At 40.3% G+C, this 20,274-nt stretch overlaps 1 protein-coding gene across 1 annotated transcript in view; it reads right to left on the reverse strand.

Annotated features, from left to right (window-relative positions):
- The window catches only part of lrba (LPS responsive beige-like anchor protein), a 981,767-nt gene that overhangs the window by 300,604 nt on the left and 660,889 nt on the right, over positions 1–20,274 (reverse strand). The window contains 3 exon segments of the mRNA XM_038791976.1: positions 8,564–8,679; positions 9,876–9,978; positions 11,019–11,136. Of these exon segments, the coding sequence (XP_038647904.1) occupies positions 8,564–8,679; positions 9,876–9,978; positions 11,019–11,136 (337 nt within the window).

The following is a 20,274-nucleotide window of genomic DNA, read 5'->3' on the forward strand; positions in this document are numbered from 1 at the left end:
CTCTCTAGTTTTGACAAAGAGTCATCCAGATTCGAAACGTTAGCTCTCTTCTCTCTCCAAAATGCTGTCAGAACTGCTCAGATTGCCCATTATGTTGTGTTTTTGTTTCAGATTTCAGCATCCGCAGTCATTTGTTTTTATTTACATCAGTGCAAAAGATAAGGTGCAAGCATACGCAACACTCTTCAGCCAGAAGTACAGAGTGAATGATCCATCTTGGCCTCCTCCAGAGGTCCCTAGTACTACAGATACCAGTCTTCAGTCAATTTGATTCACTCCATGTGACATCAAGAAACGGCAGAAGGCAATGGATACTGCAAAGGCTATGGGGCCCTGACAATATTCCGACAATCGTCCTGAAGACTTGTACTCCAGAACTTCCCGGGTCCCTAGACTGTTCACGTACAGCTACAACACTGGCATCTACCCGGCAATGTGGATAATTGCTCAGGTGTGTCCTGTACACAAGAAACAGGACAAATCCAACAAAGCCAATTACCACCCCATGAGTCTATTCTCGATCATCAACAAAGTGATGGAACGGGTATCATAAGTGTTATCAAGTGACACTTACTCGGCAATAACCTGCTCATGGACACTCAGTGTGTGTTCTGCCAGGGTCACTCAGCTCCTGAACTCATTATAGCCTTGGTTCAAACATGGACAAAAGAGCTAAATGCCAAAGATGAGGTGAGGGTGACTGCCTTTTTGCTATAGTTACTGCACCACTCTCTCCCCTACGGGATTTTCTTCAAATCCTGTGGTGATTTCTTCCCTCAGGATTTGGAAACATTTTTGGCAGCATTTCATCCCCGTCTTCTTTAGTCCCTATTTGTAATAATCACCTCTTTTTGCCTTCGGGCCTGGCCTCATTCAAGCCTTGGAAGGCAAAGGGGCTTATACATTTTAGGGATCTATTTGTAGAGGGGGATTCGCCAGTTTTGAGGAGCTGGCTGTCAAATTCCAGTTGCCCAGTTCAAACCTATTTTTTAAATTTAGAGTTTTCCTTTTCCCCTAGCCACCACCCCCCTCCTTGCTGAGGAGGGTTGTGTCCTTGTACAGCCTGACAATGGATCTATTTCAGATCTGTATAGCCTTATCCTTTCGTCCGATCCTGCCCTGTAGATGTGGTGAGGGAGAGGTGGGAGAGGGAACTGGGTCCTGTGCTTACTGATGAGGCTTGGAGGGAAGTCCTCTACAGGGTGAACTCCACTTCTTCCTGCGCCCCAAGACTAATTCAGTTTAAAGTATTACTTATTAAAATAATACATTATTTTTGAAATTGCATCTATTAATGCACTAAAATACACAATCACAGGAATTTTAGCTCTAAGGTTTGTTAACTAAAATCAATCTTTTTCCCCATTTTTGTTTAAACCATCCCATTTTCAAGCAAAGCCCTTGTGCAGAACAACATATAAACAAGCCACACACTTAAGGTTTTGAGTATATGTTAATATTTAATAAGATCTGAGTAGTTGTTGTCAAGATAATAGTGTTACCTGAATCAGCTGAAAGGAGGTGTACTCTAATGGGATGAAACAGATAGGAGCGTCATCTCTTATCCATTTATTTTTCTCCTGAAGGAACATGGTTGAAAGCTGACAATGCTTATCCTCTATCCTGTCCAGTACATTGGAACACTTGTTTCCAATGAGATGTCAGGCTGAACTTACAAGTTATGAACTGAAGGTTTTAATTTGTAAAATGGTAAATTGTTGGAAACATTTCTAAACTTAAAATGACTTAAAAGTCTAGGTGCAAACAAGATTTTATATTTTAACTATTTGAACAATATTACAGGCTAAATATGGAATGCAAATTTGCAACAAAAAAATCTAATTCTGAGGCAATAGGGAAAGCCAAAAAGATCTTATGGTGTATAAACAATGGAATAGAGCACAACTTCCAAGAATTGAATGTGAGGATGAGGCCACAACTGGACAATTGTGTATAGCCAGGCATGGTGATAGTGCAATAGCATCCGTGGTATGGGGAATGTTTACTGTCAGAATATTCAAGATTTTCAAAGGAAGAGAGAAAATAAATTCTCTGAATGTGTTTGAAATTGAAAAGCAGGGAAGGTATATTGATAATTGTCAAGTAAAGAAAGATTACATAGTGCCTTTGAGGGCCAATGGATACATAGAAACATACATAGAAAATAGGAGGCGGCCATTTGGCCCGTTGAGCCCGCTCCGCCATTCATTATGAGAATGGCTGGTCATCAAGTTCAATACCCTGATCCCGCCTTCAAGAATATCCATCACTGCCTTCTTGAGGGGAACTAGGGATGGGCAACTTAAGCCAGAAAACAATTGTCGAGCAATACCATTCACATTTCCCATAGAGATTGACAGTCATTTATCAGCCTTTCAGGCGCCTGGGCTAGACTCCATGATCGACAGAAACACCATATGAACCATCTATACCAGTGATTTATCAGCCCTTAAGAACAAGAACAGGTTTCTGCTTCTGGATTTTATTCGGTCAGTTTTTAAAAAAAAACAAATGTTATTTGATTTAACGACACTTTGAAACACTGAAAGGAAGCAAACTGCTCCGTTTGATTTCTCCAAGCAAAACAAAATATACAGAAAATAAAAAATAAATTGCATATAAGGGGACCACAGAAATTAGGTTCCATTTACTTCACAGCGAGGTAGCAGACAACCAATTATATTTTAAAATTATCGCTAACACAGGCTAATTGCTCATTGTTCAATGGTGGTATCTGAACATTGGATCGCAGTGCAATTGTTGAATGTCATAGTGCGTATTACTGGAGGACAAGGCAGCAGTCAAGGCTGAGCAATGGCGACATGAGACAAATCAAGTCCTTATGCACAGACCACTCTCCCTTCCTCTCTGGTAGCAGGCTGCTTTACTGCTGTAGCTCCTTCATCCTGTTGAATAAGCTGGCGGCTTGGAACCACTGAATCTGGCCCTTGTTGAAGCTGTGGTTGAGCACTACTGTATCTTGGCTGCTATCCTTGTGCTTAAGGATACAAGTGAGAGGCTTTGCAGGGGTAAATTTTTTCAGTCCAGTGACTATTTTATTATTTACATTTTTCCAATTAAGGGGCAATTTAGCATGGCCAATCCACCTACTCTGCACATCTTTTGGGTTATGAGAGTGAGTGAGGCCCATGCAGACATGGGGAAAATGTGCCAACTCCACACGGACAGTGACCCGGGGCCAGTATTGAACTTGGGTCCTCAGCCATGTGAGGCAGAAGTGTGGTTTAGCTCAGTGGGCTAGACAGCTGGAATGTGATGCAGAATAAGTCCACCAGCGCGGGTTCAATTCCCGTACCAGCTAAGAATTCAGAATTCTTCCTCCGTGTACCTGAATAGGCGCTGGAATGTGGCGACTAGGGGCTTTTCACAGTAGCTTCATTGCAGTGTTAATGTAGGCCTACTTGTGACAATAAAGATTATTTATTTATTATTTTAATAACTACTGCGCCACCATGCTGCCCTTATTTCAGACCTGTGATGGAGAATTTATCATCCGGTTGCACCTTGTCCTAATCAGCAGGGTTATTGAAGTTCAGAGGCAGGAGTCCTTGATTCTTGAAATTGGTTTTGTGAATTTGAGCAAAATTCTTGACAATGATGACTCGACCTTCTAGATACAGAAGCTCAAGGGTAGCATGCTCTCTGCTCGAGCCCTCACCATAGTTCACATCATCAACCACCACCCAGTTGATGTCCTGTTCCTTGTAAACATGAGCAGTTTCCGGCATGGGCCTAAAATGCTTGGTTATCTGTTTTTTGACCTCATTGACTGGTCATTCTCAATGTTCATGACATCGATTAGCAGGTTATTAGAAATATTGTCATTGTAACCATGGAACTTCAGCCAAAGCCCAGCAGCTGATATGTGATCAGTGGTACATTTGCCCTTTACCTTGATCAGCACTTGCATGTCCTCCAAATCTTTTGTTCCAAGTATCAAATGGCTCAAAATGCTGTAGCCAATTGCTCATTGGATTCACCATGACGGAAATGCTCTGGGGGTCTTTTGGTGGGTATTGTTATGTGTCTTGACCAGGATCAAAGCCCTGGCTGGGCAGCTTGTCAGTGTTCAGTGGCATCAGTTTGAACTTCTTCCCATCAGCTTCATTTAGCGAGACTCATTCCAGGTCAAATTTCAACGTTCCGACGATGGCAAAGACAGTGACAATCTCCAGCGATGTGACAAAGGCATCTGTGGCTGGGATGGCATAATTACGTCCAGTGAAGTTTCTGTTGCAGGAAGTCACAATGGTGTTCTTTTCACCTTTCTTAACGTCCAATCTGTCTCATGTCCAATGCAGGGCCCACACGCATTAGCGAGGACAATCCCACCGCTCTCTTTCAGGGTTTTGGCATATCCATCTCTCTTGATGGTAGCACGGATCTGTTCGGAGCCTGGTGTTACAGTAAACTGCAACTTACACTTCAGACCGTGGTCAAGTGCCTTCAGTGCCAGGGCAGCTGAACAGCCCATGTCTTCATAACTGCTGTTGGTACAGCTGCCAATCAGATCAACTCGGATATTAAGAGGCCAATGTTCTTCTCTATTGCTGTGCCGACTTCCAACATAGGGTGTGCAAGGTCAGGGGTAAAAGGTCCATTGATGTATGGTTTAAGATCACTGAGGCTAATTTCAATCAGCTGATCATATTCACAGCCTTTGTCAGGAACCAGCAAGTCTTGGAACTCATCAGCACGAGCAACAATCTATTTTCTGCCAGTCTTGTCCATCTATGCCTTCATCCTGGAATTGTAGGGGAAAGCTGAAGTGGTCGTAACAATCTCACCCATGTTACAGATAGTACCCATGCCTGTGCAGGATGTGGGCTCCACGCCTGGCCTGTGATATTCTACTATTGCACAGTTCCCCCTTTAACTGTCAAAATTCCATCCTTGGGTGACGTCCAGCCTGACAGATGTCCCATCAGCTTTACTCTGATAACCTTTTAGACACTTCAGCTCCCAAGGGATCCCTGCCATCACATTTACTGCATTTACATGCTCCTCCAACTCCAATATACACACCACCCAGACCACCACTGTTAGGAGTATGGGAGTCTGTGCCAATCAGTAGGACGCCAGATTAAGCATAGTTCTCCAAAACAATTTGGTGGATGATACCAGAGCCTGGTTTCCAAAAGCCAACTCCATTTTTCGCTGCTGCCGTCGCCAAGAAATCATAAACTTTTGTTAATTCTCTTGCTCTAGCTAAATCTTTGTCTCTGCGAATCTGAGCTTCAATCAAGTGATCACAATGGATTGTAGATGGCTCGGCCACTCGAGGCAACCCACTGCTGATCAGTTGAAGCATAGCCATCTCAACTGTGGCGTTCTGCATGGCCACCCTATCGGTGGGAGGCGCAGGTATGTCTCCCACAACCTATTTCCTGGTTAACAGGGTCATCGAGGTGACTGTACACAATCATATCTGACAAAGTCATGGGTTTGTCCAGTTTTTTGCAAATTATGTCAAGGTTCTACTGCAGTGTCTTATAATCAATGTACACCTGGGGCTCAAAGCGACATGGCTATTTTGGCTTGCCTGCACATTATGGAGAGATGGGACCTCCAAGCACCACAGCCCAGGGTTAGCTGGAGCATGAACAGGATGCACACTGCCATTTTGTCTCAAAGCGCTTTATATCAAAGTACTTAGTCACTGCTATAATGTTGGAGAGGAAGTGTGAAAATCTATGGGGAAATTAGATACTTTGAGGAATAGATTGAGGTGCATTGATCATGGGATCAGCAAAATGGATGGCAGACAATAGGGTTGACAGCCAAGTTGAAGCCCACAGAATAAAAGGGATAGTGGCAGCATGGAGTCAAAGTTGGTTAAGTGAAAAGAAGCAGCAATTAGTGCTGAATATTTTTCTCAGATAGGAGAAAGGTATGCAGTGAAGCTCCACAGGGGTACTATATTTCTTGATTAATATTAATGACTTGAACTTGGGGCACAATTTCAATATTTGCAGATGATACTGAACTTGGAAGCGTAATGGGGAAGTTAGTGACAGATTTCAAAATTAATGGAGTGGGCAGACATGTGACTTAATTCGGGGAGGTGAAAGAGAAATATAATGCACAGATTGAGGACATTCAGCCCACTGATTCTACATCAACTCTCCATGCGACAATTCAGTCAGTCTCATTACACTGCCCTATCCCCTTTGTCCTGTAAGTTTATTTCTTTCAAGTGCCTATCCAATTTCCTTTTGAAAAAGTTCATCAGCTCTCCTTCCACCATTTTTGTGGACAGTGAATTCCAAGTTATTACCACTCCCTGCATAAAAAATGTTGTTTCTTACATTCCCCTGCATTTCTTGTTCAAAACCTTAATTTTGCGACCACTAGTAATTGTACCATCAGCTAATGGGAGAAGCTTTTCCTTGCCTACTTTATTCAAAACAGTTATAACTTTGTACACATCTGTTAAATCTCCCTTCAATCCATTTATTCCAAGGACAGCAACTGCAGCTTATCCAACCTAACTGCGGATCTAAAATCCTCCATCCTTAGAATTATTCTGGTAATTTTCCTCGGCACCCTCTCAAGAACTGCTAAATCCTTCCTCAAGTTGGTAGCCAGACTTGGATGCAAGACTTTGGTTGTGGCATACCCAATACTTTATAATGGTTCAGTATAACTTCCCAGCTTTTGTTCTACGTCTCTATTTATGATGCTCTAGATCCCATATGCTTTGTTATGCATTCTCTCACTATGTCCTGTCACCTTTAGTGATCTATGCACATGCACCCTCAGGTCCTTCTGCTCCTGCACACTCTTTAGAACTGTGCCATTAAATCTATATTGTCTCCCCCTATCCCTTCTGCTAAAATCCATCAGTTCACTCTTTACGTTAAATTCTATCTGCCACTTGTCTGCCTATTAAGTTGGTTGGTCTATGTTCTGTTGCAGTTGATCAGTATCCGCCTGACTGTTCATGCCTCTAAATCTGAAATCATTGTAATTTTAAAAATTTGATTCTGTATTCAAATATCCAAGTCATTTAAACATATATTAAGAAAAGTGGCCCTAGCACTGACCCTTAGGGAACACCACTGTCAACCTTCATCCAGCCTGAAAAAAAAGCCATTTAACATAATTCACGGATTTCTGTCCTTAAGCCCATTTAAAAAAAATCCAACTTGGCACTTATCCTCTTATTCTATAAACCTAATCTGTTAACCAGCCTTCGTGGTCTTTTGTCACTCTCTTAAAATCCATTTGGACAACATCTATTGCATCCCCTTCTTGGCTACTTACCAAAATATTCAATTAGATTAATCAAGCACACTTTGCCTTTTCCAAATTTCTAAGTGGTACATTTTGGTAGGAAGAACAAGGCGCAACAATTTAAATAGTGGGTACAATTCTAAAGGGAATGCAGGAACAGGGACACCTGTAGCTATATATGCACAAACTGGAGAAGGTGGAAGAGTCTGTTAAGAAAGTAGTTGAAAACCATATTGCTTCCTGGATTTCTAAACAGAGGGATAGCATACAAAAGCAAAGGAAGTTATGCTGAAGCTTTACATAACACTGGTTTGTTCTCACCTGGAGCATTGATCTGGGTCTGTGAACGTTTCAGAGAGAAAAAAAGGAGAATGGTTCCAGGGATGAGGGACTTGAGTTATGAGGATCGGCTGGAGATCTTCTTAAAGAAAGAAGGTTGAATAGAGGTGTTCAAACTCATGAAAAATCTATATAGAGTAGATAGGGAAAAACCGCTCTCATGGCAGAAGGCTTGAGAACTAGGAGACACCAATTTAAATGTAAGGTGATTGGCAAAAGAACCAACACTGACAGGAGGAAAAATCTTTTCATGCAGCAGATGGTTAGGATCCAGAATGTACTGCATGAGAACTTGGTGAAGGCTTATTCAATCATGACTTTCAAAAGGAAATTGGATTAATATCTGAAGAGAAAAGAAAAACAATTGTAGGGATACAGTGCAAGGCCGGGGGCATGGGGCTTGCTGGGCTGCTCTTGCAGACAGCTGGAATGAGCATGGTGGGCCAAATAGCCCCTTTCTGTGCTATAATCATTCTATGATTCTACCAGTGCCTTTGCAATCCTGTATTTACTTCTGTTCCTTATTTTAATTTTCCTACGCTGAGAAGTTGTACATGGTGAAATGGTGAAGGAGAATAAAATACAATTAATTTCTCACTTTCATTTAACTGATATTTGTCTTATGGTTTTAATATCTGTGGAAAATGCAAAGGACTACTATTTCCTTTTAAAGGGCAGTGGAAACTCAGGTCTTATTATATATTCCTTAAAGGTGAATTTTCTACAGATTTCCTTCAGTTTCATGCTGGATGATTTCCAACACACATGCAGAGTCTACTTTCAGAGCCAATTTGAACATCAGACTCAAAACATTTCAGACTCAAGTTTGGAGCGCTTGCATATTATCATATTTTTGCCTTTTAGTTGCTAGCATGCAGTTTTCAGAAACTTATATCTAACTCCATACACTTACAGCACATAATTTAACAGAACATTATTTCAAATAAAATCTGCAGTATTTCTTTACCAGCTACTGTATTGAGGAACATGAGGTACTCAAAATTGGAAATTTCTCTCCGCTGCCAACGCTGCATCATATTGGACGCTTTGAAAAGTTGTCGGGGGCTAGCCAGAGTGATCCGTCTGCAAATCAGAGAGAAAATCAAAAACTATTAAAAATTGTGGGGTTTTTCTATTCCTGAATTACAGTAAATATATATATTACATTATTTATTCATGTTACAAAACATCTTTTACAGTTTCATGTACTTAAATAGAAAAATATAATTTAATTTTCCAACTATATTAGTACAACCAACGCGCTCCTTTACCAGGTGAGTTAATTCCAATCATAGTAAACATATAAAATGGATTAAAGCAGCTAAATTTCCATTTTCAGTTTGAATGAGGATGATTCCAAGTTGAGCAATATTCTCACTCAATTCAATCCAGATTAATTTCATGCAATATTGAAATACTACCCCACAGTACTCTTTACAGTAAAAATAAAATTGCACTCACCTATGTAAAGATAATTAAAATCTAATTCATAGTTTCTTTAAATTTAATATTGGTGGTCGTTGAGTCTCAACTCAGCTCAGACAGCAATCTGACCTGGTTTCTTGATGATTCACTCACAACCAGTTGCAATTTCACAACTAATGTGATTTAATGGCCATAATGTAAATGAATGTAATGAAAGAATACCACTAGGAAAATAGTTGAACTTTTCATAGTTTTAATCATTCTGTTTAACTTTCCCCAGCACAAATTTAAAAGCCCCTCACTCTCATGGCATCTGAAAACATTCAACACAAACAGAATGAAGCCTGACAAAAATTACAGTTGACAGCAACTGGATATTGTCATATGGCATGATTCGCATTCTTCGTTACTTTTGAAAAGCAGTTTGCTCAGTTTCACAGCTGCGCTCAGTTCAATTAGTTCAACAAGGCCAAGTTGACACAATGCAGTGCCATTTTAGCACTGATTTATGTATTTGGCATTACTATAGTACATGACAACATTTTTAATGAATGAAACTTTTTTTAAGCAATAAAACAATTCCAATTTTGGTTTTGAGTTCTTGGTTCATCTTTGGTTATGTTAACAGACACAGTATCGTGGGACATGTACTTCTATAAACCAAAACCATTGAACACAGAACTGAATTTCTTTCTGCAACAATAAAACGAGTAAAGATCCAGTGCATTCTTCTAGTTAAACATATTTTTGATCAGGAAGTACAAAAAGACAAGGAAATATGAAAAAATGCACTTTTAAGAATACTTTGTAATGATAATATAATGAAAAATAAAGGTGCATTTTGAATAATATACCTGGTTTGGGGTAGCCCGAAACCTGTACCAACTCCAACACGGGGCAAACAGTGAACCACTTTCTTCACTGTAGCTTGGTCTGGGAAGTTGAACATGACAGCAGCTGCCAAAGAAACAAACAATAAAGAAACATTTTTTAGCATGACATCACCTCCTGTGATTTATATTGTATTTTTGTTTAATAGAACATCTCTTTACAATCAGATATATAACAGATGCAGAATTGCAAGTCCCTTTGTCTATACATAAATCACAGTTTTCAATGGGCAACGGGTTATTTCCGTTTCTTTGCTGAAATCCATTCCCAAAAAAGATTTCCTGCTGCAAACATGACTATGGATTTAAACAAACTTTGCTGCATGGACATCATCACAAAATTTGAGTTGTCTACTTTGGTGATTTTGTGGAAAAATGTGAGACAATTCTAACTCGTGCAAGGTCAACAGATCAATTAACTATTTCACAGAAAGAGTTTAGTTGCAATACTATATATTTTTTTGGAGATGTTCCAACAGGTATGTTTATGATGAAATCTCTACAGTCCAGAGGCTCACTTTTGGCTTTAATTTTGGAAATGTGAATTAATTTTGAATTTTGAAGAACATTTTGATTATCTGTCAAATGACTATATTTTTAAATCGGATAATTTAAGTATCAAAATTAATGGTAGCTTGTCTGTACCAGTGATTTTTACTAATCCAAACAGCTTAATATGAAGATATACAAAAATATTAATTTGACAATCTTTATATTACGATTATTGGTTCAGGAATTATTATTATGGGTCAAAAAAATCTGATTACGTTTATTGGGGATAATTGCAAGAATCATTAGAATGGCAATCTCCAAAGTGAAAAATATTACATGAAATCATAACTTTTGTAGCTCTAAATGTTGCTCTTTCAGTAAAACAACTTGAATGCTTTAGGTGAATTTTAAAATAGTGTTTACTAAATAGAACTCTATTTTTGTTCTTTCGTCAGGCTGGAAATTGTTTCACATACAAATCTCTCCCTAATCTCTCTGTTTAAACTCAATTTAAAAGAAATAAATGTAATAACATCAGGTAATTCAAATAGTTAAATAGAAATATACCAACTAAGAGAATTAATGATCATGGACTATTTTAAGAGTAAGACTTACTTCTATTGGCAATAAAAACTTCCAGTGCAGTATTCTGCAGCAGATAACGCCTGGAGAAAATAGCACGGATTTCGGTGAACAGCCATTTTCCATGAAGTCCTTCAGTATAAGCCAAAATCTAGGGAAAAAGATATAAACAAATTGATAGCCATGCAGAGAGAATAGATATATGAACTGATTCTAATAAGCTTCTATTTTATTAATAAAAGGATATAAAAGTTTAACTGAAGAGTTGAAATGAATTGTATTGTATCTTCTAAATGTGACTGAGGTCACAGAAACATGTTGTATTATTATTTATTAAACAGCTCAGTATGTTGATGTACAAAAAAGAACCCTGATGAAAATATACGCACTACTAATGATATGTCATTGTAACATATGTTGCACCTGAAGGGTGCCATATTAAATTTAAAATGCTTGTGAACAAATACATTATGCGCACACACCTTAAAATAGAAATACCTTCCGAGTCCTCAGCAGTATATTTACACCAAATTTACTAGTATTAACACTTCTTAAACAATTAATAACTAAAGTTTACTAATGCAACTGATGTAAAATAAAAAGACAAGTAGAACCAAATCACAGTAAGCTTAATATGTAAGGCAGATAGGAAGGCAGACTTAATGTTTCCAGCTAAACTGATGGTGGAATGACTTGCAATGATGCGTTTAGATTACCATAAATATGCTGAATTATTTATTTCTCAAAGAAACATTAGTTTAATACCTCATATTTTAATGTGTTAGCTTTTAGAAACAAATCCTTTCTTTTTCAACAAGAATAAGTGCAGTTTCGAAAATGAATTTTCACAAAATCACTTTTGGAAGAATGAATGGCAATGGGTTCTTATACTGATCGAAACCTTTTAATCCCATATACAGAAACGTTCAAAGCAATACGCTGCCTATGTAAAAGGTTAAGTATCATTTTGTCAGCTAAACCTAAACAAAAAACTGCAAATGAACTCGGCATAATCTCTCCATGGAATTAGTGGTTGTCAGAGTAACTCGTTACAATGCCTGTCATCTCAGCTGACACACACAGATGCTTAGTCTGCCTGCACAATTCAAACTAATCCTATCCTTAGCCTGAAACCACTTTGTGTCTTTGTTGCTCCAGTTTTGCCTTTTATTTTAAAGCCTAATTATGAAGGTGTTAAGGGACAACCGGATTGGGCCACTTTTCTGCCACTGTGTAGAAGAGAGCATTAATCAAAAATATTCAAATAGGGCTAACAGGCGAAGAAGGCTCATGATAAGAGTTTCTTAAAGTACTCATTAAAACAAGGTGACAGTAGTGAGGAACAGCTGAGGCCTAGCTAAGCAAGTCTGATTCCTCCCTGGAATAGTATCTGCCTGATCTGCAGCTTCACATCAAAGTCTCTGGAGTTCAATTAAAACTGGATTAGGTGCAAACAGCCCATCTTTGGGACTTTTAGGTCTCTGGCACTCTCTCACTGACAGTACCCCAGATGACGGCCTCTGCCTCGACTGAACCAGTTGCCATAGAAACTGCATCACTGCCTTTTCTGTGCAATGGCATGCACAAGATAACCATTTGAAAGATGCAGTAAAGAAAAGAAATGATACAACTTTAAGCGTTTGAGTGGGTGATGCTTTGCTTTTTACTGACAATTAGCTTGTTGAGTTGACTGAATGCTCGCATCCCATTTTACACAACTAAAACAGTTACATTTAAGATGCAATGTGCATACTACCTAAAATACAAGAAATGCATTGGTAAATAAAGTTCAGTGGTTTGCGTACTACCTACAAATCCAGCTTTGAGAGCTGTTTAATTCAATGTACTTCCCACCCCACCCCCAACAACTCAAAAGGGCAGTTTGCGATTTCAGTATTTGTTTGCTCCTTTTGTTAAAACAGCATGTTGGGACAGATGGCATGGAATCAGGTGAATGGAAAATATGGATTGTTACTAAGAAAAAACATTTCCATGGGCCAAACTGTTTCCTTATTGGACCATGCTAATGGGTTACATGAAAAAAAATCAAAGAAATGACAAGTATAACCAAAAGATATCTACTCAACTGCATTTTCCAAGTGATTGATTTTTTTTTGGTAAATGGTTTGCAGTAAATATCCATGTCAGTAATGCAACAAAGATATATGTCAAGTAATAAACTATTTAACTCCAAGTTATGTGCTTTGTGTCTTCTCTTTAGCGTTCTATCAACTACAATAGGGAACTAACTGCCAGAAAGCAGGACTAGCATACTCGGAGCATGTCCAATCCTATTTGGCTTGTTCAGCTCCCTCTTTCTAAAAAAATTACTCCAGAACTACTCATGAACAACAGCTATTATTCCTGTGAAATCAGCTTGCCATTTCATTTAAATAAAATGCTAGGAATTTTTAATGATATAAATGATCAATTACTGGATACACAGCACATAATAAAAATAGCAAGTGGTTCAATGTCGAGAAAATCAGCATCAGCAATATTTCCAACATTTTCAAAATTATCTTGCATTTTCAGCTTTCATTTAAAGTAAGGTACTAAAATATCTTTGGCATTGTGAGTTAGAAAACAGGATTGTGGAAAAATGAATAGATTCCTCCCTGGGCACAGCTTAAGGGCTAAATATTCACAGCAAATTTATAATTAGGCTACAAACTCAATTTATCAGAGTAATTATTTCAATTTACTCTCATTGTTCCAGGCAGTTCAATGTCAGAATTTAAAAAAAATTAAAAAGCAATGTGACCCATTTCCTCATTACTCAATCTTTTTTTAAAATCTTGTGTTTCTCTTTCAATTACTGGTGAAGATGATAAACCAGCAACAAATGATATATCAAGTCATTTTATCTTATCGCTTAGAGGCTCAGTGACAATGAAGTTCATATTTCACTGGTTTCATTGAAGATTGTGAAAATTACTTGCCCCTTTGACCTCAAATTTCACTCTAAGACAGAAATTTCTCTTCTGCAAAGTAATGCAATTTTTCAGGTGTCAACCTTTAGCCCAGCTTTAAAAATTAATTTCATTTATATTAACCATGATATTGATATTTTCATGGGTTCCCTTAAGAACACCCTTTGATACATGAAGCACTGACTGGCAAATTGATGTCTCTAGGACAACCAAAACTATTTTATTCAATTCTGCCACATCAGACAGATTTATGACAGTCTGAAATTCTTATTTTGTAATATAATATTTGTGCTGGACGGATGCACCTCAGAGCCCCTTGCCTGTAAATAATTTAGAATGCCACTAGCTGGGACTTCCCCTTTTGCTCTCTGCTTCCATTTAAAATCATGCTTCGAGAAAAATCACCTCACGATGTGACTGCCACAACAGCTACACTTTATTTGTATTTCTACGAGTAAATGAAACTGATAAGGTTCATCAGACAAGGTACTGTGGCCTCTTTGAATGAAGTTTAGGTAAGTATGTGGGTCACTTCAGATCTACCTCACAAGAATCTCCCTAAATCTAAAATACTGTCATCTCACCTCCCTGTTGGATTTTGATTGATTGCACCTCTTCCTTATGTTCATTAATCTCATCACCTTATCTTTTATACCACTTCATTTTACCAGAAAGGTAATAATAAAACCCTCATCCATTATCCTTTTACTGATCTATTCATGTGGAAATGGTTAATAACATGTTACAAATTGAGCTTCAATCACCTAATTTTCTCTTTTGTCAAAGGCACATTAGCCCAAAACGAAAAAAAGAATTGTTTCATGAAGATTATCTGTGGTGACAATTGAAATCAGCATTCCCGGGGTTTTTAACAAAATCATCCAAGTAATATAGTTGCTGTTGATATCCAAACACAAATTTGAATTCATCAGTTTGTTGCAATACAACAATCTTCCATCTCACCAAAACTTCAGTAACACCGAACAAGTAGAAATGTAGAATGAACTGTGTGCCCTTTGTCAATTTATGGCGCATGTTAAATGATCAACAAATAGGTGAAAATAGTATCCATTCACCAATATTTCATGCCCAGGAAAATAGAAAATCTTCCAATTATGAATAAAAGTAAATATGGAGAGGTATTCCTAGCTTAATTTTAAAGCATTATCCAGTATTTTCATTTACAAATCAATTTGTATTGTAAACACGTCTCTCAATATTTTCCTATACAATCAAGATGAAATAAACAACCATCGCTTATTCTGTAAATAAGGGAAGTAGAGCTGAATGTACAGTTTTATTATTCTGTAAACTGTTACAGAGAATTGATCTGAATATATACAGTTCATCTGGTTCAGAGTGGTCAATAGATTGCAAATATAACAAGTGTTGGGGATTTAGAAAAGCCTCTGATTGTTGAATATTTGCATTTTGAACAGTTCAGTGCCCTTTTGAGCTGCTCTACAAAAAACATCAGTACATACTGTGAAACCTCAGGAGACTTTGCTGTGCTAGAAATGAAATGCACAAGGCAAAATGTTTTTGCAACTTGCCATCCACAGAGCACTGATCAGGTAATTTGGTCAGAAGGTTAAACAGTATTGGTGCATGCTGCTTCATTAGATGCAACAGTCTTTCACTCATTATGCTACATTTTTATAAAGCAAAGAACTCCAGTGTTACAGATCATTGGTCTGGTGCTGAAATAACTGCATCTTTATCTGGTGCTACTGACTGGCTTCTCTGCGCTCCATATGCATTTCTTTACAATCAGACATGCCATTTCCCATCAGTAAATGAGTTCATCAAATTAATGAGCATTCACACAAATCTGGCTTTTAATGAAAGCACGTACCCATTGTGGCATGGGCTCTGCCCCAGTGCTGCCAAAATGCAGTTGATGAAACCATGACACAAATTCCACAATACACTTTGCATGTCTCCTTCGTCCAATTAATTCATTACAAAATGGTCCTCCACCCATGTTGTTTCTGTGCAATAGCTTAGAAATAGTAATACAGCAGTATTCTCATTAAAAAAAGACATCACTAGGTTGCTATGTTAAGCTAAATATAAAATTAAGTCATAATGCATATCAGGGATTAAATTACTATTAAACTGTAAAATAGATTCATAAACCCGAAGTGTGAGATAATTGACAGATAATTTTAGTGACAGAACAAACTTGCGATTCCATTTCAAATGTCTGTGAACATCAACAATTGCTGATCTCCCCTACTCTACATCTGTTTGCTTGAATATATTTGGATATATGTAAATATAAATACCATTTTTGTGTGTATGTATATCTACACACACATGCATGCACAAAATATAAAATGGAGAATATATTACACCAAGGGCAGTAGGTAGGCCGTGCAGAAAAGGCAATCGTATATAAAAGAACAAAAGTAAAATCCTTCAAATGTGGAAAACTGGAATAAAAACAGAAAATGCTGGAAATAATAAAAATAATCACTTATTGTCACAAGTAGGCTTCAATGAAGTTACTGGGAAAAGCCCCTAGTCGCCACATTCTGGTGCCTGTTTGGAGAGGCCGGTACAGGAATTGAACCCGTGTTGCTGGCCTTGTTCTGCATTACAAGCCAGCTGTTTAGCCCACTGTGCTAAACCAGCCCCTTATTCAGGTCTGGCAGCATCTGTGGGGAGTGAAATATCATCAGAACTGTTCTCCCCATCTCTTTTGAATGCAGTCTCTTCCTGGCTGACACCCCTTTGTTAATCTCCTTGTTGTCATTCTTTATACGCAAACCTGGACGGTGAATGTCAAAAGGCAACTGGACCAGAGAGGATGGCTGAGCATAATTCTTATCGCACCTGACACCTAAACCTACAAGCACACACACTTTCCAATTGCTCAGTCATGGGACCAAGGGTGCTGGGGCCAATACTTGCCAAGCTAGGATTTTGTAGAACCATGGAATAGTGTAGGTCAGATAGGCTTCAGATGATTTCACGGGTTGGCGCAAAATCGAGGGCCAAAGGGCCCGTACTGCGCTGTAATGTTCTATGTTTATGGCACACAAGGAGGCAATTCAGCCCATAGCATCTCTGCCAAGAGAAAATGAGAGATCTACTTTCCAGCTCTTGAGCCTTGAAGATAATTGTACATAATTCTTAAATGTCTGTTCTGGCACACTTTCAAGCACTGAGTTCCAGATCCCCACTACCCAGGAAATAATTCTCAATTCCCCTCCAATCCTTCTATCACTTTCCTTATATTTATATTTTTAAAAAGATATTTTATTTCAAACATATTCACCATACTAACAGTCTTATAGGGGCTGGTTTAACACGGGGCTAAATCACTAGCTTTGAAAGCAGACCAAGGCAGGCCAGCAGCATGGTTCAATTCCCGTACAAGCCTCCCCGAACAGGTGCCGGAATGTGGCGACTAGGGGCTTTTCACAGTAACTTCATTTGAAGACTACTTGTGACAATAAGCGATTTTCTTTTCATTTTTTTTAACATCCAACAGAGAATACAGTTTGTATATTTTTTCCCCATTCCCCAGGTAACAAACAGCTCCTCAAATATAGCCATGAGAATGGCTTCCACCGTACCTCAAAGCCCTCCTCCGACTCCCTAAAGGCAAACTTGATTTTCTCCAACCAAGAAACTCATCCAAATTTCCCCAACCATGGCGTGGCCGATCTCCAATTCAATAGTATCCATTGCCTGGCAATCAGAGAGGTGAAGACCACGACATCGGCCCCCTTTCCCTCCAGCAGCACCAGCACTTTCGACACCCCAAAGATCGCCACCATATGGTCTGGTTTCACCTCAATCTTTACAATCCTAGATAGATTCCCGAACACCGCCTCCCAAAAGCTCTCCAATTCCTCACAACCCCAGAACATAAGGGCAAGATTCACCGGGAAACAGGAATCTTGGTAGTGTGTTCACCTTCATCACCTGCACCCTTCCCGCCAATGTCAGGTGCAGTGTATCCCACCTTTTAAGGCTCCCCTTAAACTCCTCCATCACCTATGCATCATGGTCCATTCATGTGGGAACGCTTCCTTGCCACCTTAAATTGCAGAGTCCCCGATTCGCCTCCCCTCCCACAGCATCTACCAGAACACCTTGCTTTTCCCGACATTCAATTTATAGCCAAAAATGCCCCAAACCGCTCCAGTAAGCCCATGATTCCGCCCATGCTTTATAATGGGTTCATCACAAACATCAACAGGTCGTCGGCATACAACAATGCCCGATGCTCCCTGCAGCCCCCTCTCAATATCACACCACTCAGCCGGGGCAGGGAGTGCCATCAACAAGGGCTGAATTGTTAACGCGAACAACAGTGGGGAGAATGGTCACCCCTGCCTTGTTCCCCTGTACAACCCAAAATACCCAAGAGTTTGTCTCATTCAGTCGCGCACTTGCCATGGGGTCAGCACACAGCAACCTAACCCACACCACAAACCTTGGGCCGAACCCACACCTCCCAGTATTTGTAACAAATATATCCACTCTGCCCAGTCAAAGGCCTTCTCTGCATCTGTCGACATCTCTGGCCGTCACCCCCCACCCCCCCAAACAGGGTCAGAATTAAGTTTAACAACCTCCTAATGTTACGAGAGAGCTGCCTCCCCTTCACAAATCCCGTTTGGTCTTCCAAGACCACCTCTGGCACACATCCCTCCAACCTTCTCGCCAATACCTTTGCCAGGACTTTCAAGCCCGTATTCAGCAGTGAGATGGGTCTATAGGGCCCACACTCCAATGGATTCTTACCCTTTTTGGGATCAGCGAAATTGACGTCTGCGTCAGCGTAGTCGGTAATTCCCCCTTCTCCACAGCTTCATTAAATATGCCCAAAACGTGGGGGGCCAACTCCGTCACAAACTGCTTAGAAAATTCTTCCGGAAAGCCATCTGTCCCTGGCGCCTTCCTGACTGCATCATGCCATTGCACCCCATCACCTCCTTTAGCCCTAGCTCCTCCAGCGCTTACCTCTTCCCCCTCCTCCAACTTTGGGTGCCCAACCCCTCCATAAACCCTCCACTCTCGCGCCATTCTTGACCTACCATTTGCCTTAGGACTTGGCTCCAATACACAAATAAAATTGCCCCCTCCCGCCATGATCAGCTGGTGAGTCCTTAATAACCTCTTCATGATCCGGCATCGTCCCAATTAGGCGCATACACATTTACAAACACTACTGGAGCCGCCACTAGCACCCCACTCACCAACACAAACCTTACTCCCCACCCCGCAGGTCCCGCACCTCCCTAGCGCCCATAAACCCAGTTTCCTTGTTCAACAGTATAGCGACCCACCTCAACTTCGAGTCAAACCCCGAGTGGAACACTTGCCCCACTCACCCATTCCTCAACCTCATCTGATCTTTCACCCGGGGATACATCTCCTGCAGAAAAGTCATCTCTGCTCTCAAACTTTCCAAGAGTGTGAACAACCGGGACCTCTTAACCGCCATTTTGGTCCACGGACATTTCATGTCACAATTCTCACCGGAGACGTCCACCATCATCATTCTTCGGCTCCACCCCCATCCCCACTCTGAAATCAGGCCCACCCAAAATGGCCCCCCCGCCCTGTCCATGATCAAACTCACCCTCCATAACTGCCACGTTGACTCCGCCCCCTCACACTGGCTAACCACCGCAGCTCCCCTCCCCCCCCCCCCCCACCCAACTTCACTTCAGTTCACGAGCGTGGCGACTCCCACCAAAAGCCCCCCCCACCTTTACCCATCCCACCTCTATCTTCTGTCAAGTTTGGTAACCCGCATACATGCCCATCCGGGGAGAACTAATCTCACTCCACTCTCTGCACAACTTTTCCGCCGAAATTCCCCAAAGTTCAGGTAAAAGGGGCCAAAACTAACACCTTCAAGCGGGATCTACCCTGTGTGCGCCAACTCACTCCATAGCCACCACCGGAAGTCTTGACACTTTCCTTATGTTTATGCCCACTGATTATTAACCTCTCTTCTAACAGAAATAGGTCTTTCCTAATCACGGTATCCAGGTCCCTCATAATTTTAAGCACATCAACTCACCTTCACCCTCCACTGTTCCAAAAAAACCAATCCAAACCTATCTAACCTTTCCTCACAGCTAAAATTCTCCATTCCTGGCAACATCCTTGTAAATTTCCTCTGTACTCTCTCCAGTGCAATCACATCCTTCCTGTAATATGATGGCCAGACTTTTTAGTTCTCCGGGGAGAACTAAACCCGCTCCACTGACAGGAGCGGCCCCTAGTGCATATGGAAACAGCCAGCTCCATGGGGTTGGCCTCCCTGTGGTTGTCCAGGGGGCGGGAATTGGCTGGAGCCCTAGATGCCGGGATCCTCAGCAAGGAAA

The sequence above is a fragment of the Scyliorhinus canicula genome, chromosome 3 (genome assembly GCF_902713615.1).
Source record: "Scyliorhinus canicula chromosome 3, sScyCan1.1, whole genome shotgun sequence".
Taxonomy (NCBI): Eukaryota; Metazoa; Chordata; class Chondrichthyes; order Carcharhiniformes; family Scyliorhinidae; genus Scyliorhinus; species Scyliorhinus canicula.